The sequence below is a fragment of the Haliotis rubra genome, unplaced genomic scaffold (assembly GCF_003918875.1).
Source record: "Haliotis rubra isolate DU_JTF1 unplaced genomic scaffold, ASM391887v1 Scf12, whole genome shotgun sequence".
Taxonomy (NCBI): Eukaryota; Metazoa; Mollusca; class Gastropoda; order Lepetellida; family Haliotidae; genus Haliotis; species Haliotis rubra.
In genome coordinates, this window is record NW_025765114.1 from 2,876,604 (window position 1) to 2,882,603 (window position 6,000).

General features: G+C 42.3%; 1 protein-coding gene across 1 annotated transcript in view; it reads left to right on the forward strand.

The window, feature by feature from the left end:
* LOC124262588 (short transient receptor potential channel 7-like) overlaps nt 1-5,292 on the forward strand; it is a 29,163-nt gene extending 23,871 nt beyond the window's left edge. Inside the window, exons 10-11 of the mRNA XM_046697087.1 lie at nt 3,810-3,864; nt 4,855-5,292. Coding sequence (XP_046553043.1) covers nt 3,810-3,864; nt 4,855-5,033 — 234 coding nt within the window. The 3' untranslated portion in view covers nt 5,034-5,292. The remainder of the gene's footprint in view (nt 1-3,809; nt 3,865-4,854) is intronic.
* Nucleotides 5,293-6,000: the final 708 nt, after the last annotated feature.

Here is a 6,000-nt window from a genome sequence, read left to right on the forward strand (position 1 = left end):
AATCAGTTGAACATAAAAATAATCATTTACACTGGAGCCATGTATGCTGCAATAAGTAAATTCCCCATTAGTATCACCATAGACTCGTCCATTACGATGTAAAGTTTAAAAGCATAGCATAAATCCAACAACATTTTGCCAAATCCATTTACAACTGTATCCTGTGAAGTACAATCTTCAACAGGGTCATCCTCCTCATCAGGGAAAGGGGTAGTATGCCTGAGGGTATCGTCGTGATTGCTAATATCAGGGTTATTTTTCTCACCTGTTCTCGCGTTCATATCTCCACAGATTAAATTATATGAATTTGAAAACATTTCATTATTATCTAGCAAGAATTCTTCTACTTTTACAATATTACACTTGGTGGTTACATGGTTATAGTATGGTGGTTACATGGTTATAGTATTGTGGTTACATGGTTATAGTATGGTGGTTACATGGTTATAGTATTGTGGTTACATGGTTATAGTATTGTGGTTACATGGTTATAGTGTGGTGGTTACATGGTTATAGTATTGTGGTTACATGGTTATAGTATGGTGGTTACATGGTTACGGTTATAGTATTGTGGTTACATGGTTATAGTATGGTGGTTACATGGTTATAGTATGGCGACCCCGATGGAGGGATATAGGTACATAACAAATTCACATTTTTGTCAATTCTAAAAAAGTCTTTAAATAAGGAGAGACCAATTATGTTATCTCTTTCTGATTACATAACATTTATAGAAACTACTCAGTGTTTGACGTACACACAGACAAATACCACCTGATAAACGACCGTAGTTGGATAACTTAACTGCAGGACAATAGAAACCATGTAGCCAGTTGTTTCCTGGAATATTTACAACAAATGTCACACAGTATATATTAGTAAATTTCATATTGAGTCAAAAAAGAAACTTTACAAAATGTAATTTGAAAAATACTGAATACTTTTTCTCTGATGATACATCTATGTATCCAAAATGGGATCCCTGTCTTTCACGTCGATCACGTGATCTTCGCATTGAAGTTTTTCTTCATATGCACGTGTTTGCATTGGCCTCAAGAATTGAAAAAAACACTTTTAAACCACAGTTCTAACGTTACTTGAAATGCCACGATTGTCAAATGTGCAACGTGAACGTGCCGTTGGCATGTTGCAAGCGGGAAGAACAGTTATTGTCGTCGCAAGACCAATGGGATGCAGCCGTCGTACTGTGTATGACTTGCGAGGTCGTCTACAACAAACTACAACCACTTCTGATCGCCCAAGGTCGGGTCGTCCACGTGTGACGTCACGAGCAGAAGACCGTCAAATCGTCCTACGTCACCTACGTGACAGATTTCTGCCGGCTACACGAACCAGGGCTGAGATGTTTAGAGGTCGACTGTCCTCACAGACCATTCGAAATCGGTTGCGGGCTGCCAATCTCCATTCTCGACGTCCATATCGTGGGCAAATATTGACGCCGTTTCATCAACGTCAACGTCTGCTGTGGGCCCAACGTCACCTCCGATGGACCCAGAGAGACTGGAATCAAGTCGTCTTTAGCGATGAATCCAGGTTTACCCTCAGATTCGCGGACGGCAGGCATAGAGTCTGGAGACGACGTCGTGAACGGTATGCCCAATGTTGTGTACAGGAAGTCGACAGATTCGGGGGCGGAAGTTGCATGGTGTGGGGTGCTTTCTGTGGGAACAACCGTTCCCGACTTTTGGTCATCCGTGGAAACCTCACAGCTGCTGCTTACCGCGACCAGGTGCTCACCCCTGAACTCGTTCCTTTCATGGCGGCTCATGGCCTAGGTCTACAGTTCCAGCATGATAATGCTCGTCCGCATACCGCGATGTTGACACGAAATTTCCTTCAAAACGCTGGAATCAACGTCATGGACTGGCCATCGAGGTCCCCTGACCTTAATCCAATAGAGCACGTTTGGGATGCACTTGGGAGAAGGCTTCGTGGTCTTAGGAACCAACCTCAGAATTTGCAGGAACTTGGCGCTGCCTTGCAAGAGCAATGGCGCAGAATCCCCAACCCCGTGTTCACAAGCATCAGGCAGTCGATGAGGAGACGGTGTTTGGCAGTGGTGAATGCGCGGGGCGGCCATACACGATATTGAACTGAGAAATTTCTCATTTTTATTCTTGCGACTTGACATTCTGTATACCGATGTTTTCGAACGGCGGTGTAGCCTAATGGAACTGATTATGGCACTGTCAGTGTATCGAGTACATCACACAGATCTCAGCAATGAAATAATTACAATTTAACCATCTTACCATCTCTTGTTCTTTTATAGTGCCCTGAAGAAAGAATGTGAAGTTCTTTTTTGACTCAGTACAGGGCGCGACTTACTTCTATTTCGTCGAAGTCTGTCCGACATTCGGTCTCCTATATCTCGTGTAGTAGATCCACGTTGATCAGCCTACGTACGAGGCATCGTGACAAGCTTGCCATTCTGGAAGAAGCCGAATTTTCCCGTTCCTTTCAGGGCATGCAGTTGTTGGCGTTGACGCGTGGTTAAATGTCGCTCTGGCTTTCAATGTGCGTACCTTGTCGTCGGAGAGCACCAGTTTAGCAATTATTGGTCGTGGTCTGTCACTACCAGGCTTCTTCACACCGAGGCGATGGGCGCGCGCAACATCAGACGGTTGCCACGTTTTGAGTGTTGCGTTATCATTAAGTACACTGATTGCTTTTTCTTTACAAGATATCGATTTTTCGCCTTCATCTTCATCAATACCATAGACAATAATGTTGTCTGATCGACTAAATGACTCGAGTAATCGACTTCAGCGTCAATTTGTGAAAGTCTGTCATTAATGTAATCCACTTTCTCATCAACATCGACGTCAGAGCGTATTATGTGATTCTCAGGTTCAAGTTTGTTGATGTCAGATTTTCACACTTAGTTCCGATGCTTTTTACTTCCGTTCTTAGGTTAGAAATATCTTTGCCTAGCTCAGATTTGACGTTTCTCAGTTCGGTGGAATTGCTTCTTTAATTTTGTCAAGATCTTGTAAGGTTACAGGCCCGGGGTTTGTCTCCACGTCATTTGCACACGAATGTCTTTCCTAACACTCTCCCAAGAATAAGACTCTTTTTCATCATCTTTCCCTTAGTCTTTCCTTTTGCTTCATCAGCTTTTATCTTTTTCTCCGATAGGTCTGTAGTCTTGTTCTCTGCCTCAACAGTACACTGTGACAAATAACATAGAGGCGAATTTCAATTAAACAACTTACCACAGAGGGCAAAGACTGGGATGGGTTAGGCAATACCAACAACGGACTTGGCAAAATTGTGTTACACTATGTTTACAAAGGAATTGAGGTTTTGTCTCCAAATCACAGATGGCAGAAATCGTTCTCAGCGCCGAGCGGCAGAGGGATTGCTTCTCCATCATAGTCTTACATGTATCGCCCAACATAATGAACACGCCAGATATTGATATAATTATATGTCCGAGACTAATTTTAGAGACATCGTTATTACACTTTCACTATCATTTCACCAGTTCCATAATTTTTGTCCGGTTTTCGTTGGAGATCGGATGCGGACAAGGTTCCATCCGATTGCGATTCCTTCGCGTCCGAGTTTAAATGGGTGTGCGATCGACGCCTGTTTTCATAATTGTAGGTTTGGTAGGTTTGGTGAAGATAGGTTTGGTGTAGGCCTGCCGCCTTGTGATAATCGTTTGAAACTACACGCCTTGTGACTGTAGAAATGTATATATCCGCAGCAGCTTTAGCTGATGTGAATATGTCGGTACGTTACGTCAGTTGTGTGTTATATGTGGTGTTCCCGTGTGTTTTCAGCGTGTGATGAACAGAGTGATACGTCGGTACCTCTTCGACATGCAACACGGAGATGGTGAGTAGGAGGAGGATGTAAGTTATCATGAGTGTGTATGTCATCATCAGTGAATGATTGCTTCCTTATGACTGCATCGGCATCAACTGCATTAGACTTGTGAGTACATCTCCGCGTGGTCCTTGTAAATGACTGCATCATGATAGCTCCGTTTTAGTGACCTCATTTTTGTGAGTAGATCCTTGTGAATGTTGCATTATAAAGGTCTCATCCTTTGGAATGTCTGCATTCTAGTGGTCTCGTCCTTTTGAATGTCTGCATTCTACTGACCTCATTTTTGTGAATGTCTGCATCCTACTGACCTCATCCTTTTGAATGTCTGCATCCTACTGACCTCATTCTTGTGAATGTCTGCATCCTACTGACCTCATTCTTGTGAATGTCTGCATCCTACTGACCTCATTCTTGTGAATGTCTGCATCCTACTGACCTCATCCTTTTGAATGTCTGCATCCTACTGACCTCATTCTTATGAATGTCTGCATCCTACTGACCTAATTCTTGTGAATGTCTGCATCCTACTGACCTCATTCTTGTGAATGTCTGCATCCTACTGACCTCATTCTTGTGAATGTCTGCATCCTACTGACCTCATCCTTTTGAATGTCTCCATTCAAATGTCTGACCTCATCCTTGTGAATGTCTGCATTCTTGAATTTACCTCATTCTTGTGAATGTCTGTATACTTGTAAACTTATCCTTGCAAAAGACTGCATTCTAGTGACTACGTCTCAGTGACCGCATTCTTATAAAAGTCTGCATCTTAGTGATCTCACCCTGTGAATGCCTGCATGCCACTGACCTGATCCTTGTTGATGGCTACATGCAGCCATAATGTACATAACTGCATCCCGATGACCCCAAGGTTGTATCTAACTGTACCCCGGTGTCCCCTGCCTAGTGCATGACTGTGTTCTAGTAGCTTCATCCTATTTACTCCACCCCCTGTAGATGAACCGATTCCTTAAATCTACCAACTCTTCATGCAAGGTGACGAGGACGACACGAACCAAGACGTATCTAACTTCCGTCACGAGATTCTCACGACACTTCACGAGACAAGAAAGGAGGCGAGTGAAATGTATGAGGATATGAAAGAGAAGTTGGATCGAGTTGCCAGTGACCTTCTGGTTCTTGGTAAGGGGAAACCACCACTGAATCGCCAGTGAATCTGTAGATGATTGTGTTTCTGATTTTCAGGCTACATTCCTCGAGCCGACATAAAAGGCATTGTTTAATGTGTGGTTACAAAAACCAGTATCTAACTGCTTGACACATTTACTACACGATTTAAGGTTATAATCAATGGTTTCATATTGCTGTCATATTAATATCAACAAGTTAACCCTTGACCACACGTTTGGATAGTGTTATGGAATAATATTTGATTCTGATTAACTATGCTTTGAAAAATTCATCGTATGGCTCGTTAAATATAATTACATTTGCTATCACAGCATTTTGTGTGTTTTCATAGTTTTAAAATACTTGAGAGTTTTACCTTTTTGTATGATTTAATGTTGTTATTAAGTAGTTCCTGAGTCTGTATGGCAATCTTATATGGATAGAGCATGACTAGATTACTAGAGAGTGAATTAAAGTGTACGTCACCTGTGGCATCTTGTGAAGAGTTTGGCACGTTCAGAATAAAATATCTTAACGCTAAAATTTTATTTAGTTATTTGTTATTCAGAATTGTGCTAAACAGTGTATATTGCCATAATATGCAGCTGTAGAATATTACTGGAAATTTACTGTTACTAGACAACATTGACAAACGTGTGTCATGACAGACCGCACTTATGGCTTTCCCCCAACATCATCAAACATTCCATGTTGAATTCTTATTCGATAAGTTGGGCTGTGTTTGTCCACGTTGAAAAGCCACGCAACTCACACAGTACCCATGTAGGGAATCGAACTCGGGTTTTGGGCGTGATGAGCGAACGCTGTAAGCACTAGGCTACCTCAACCCAACCCCCAGCATATGTCAGTATCAGCTGTTGACCTTCCGTCCGGATGCCGTCGGTTCTAGGAAAGATCGATAAAACTTTGGGCCACTTCCATACTTGTTTGTCATGAACGTTGTCTGTGGAACCTATTTAAGGTAACATTCAGATTGATCACATGCGTGTT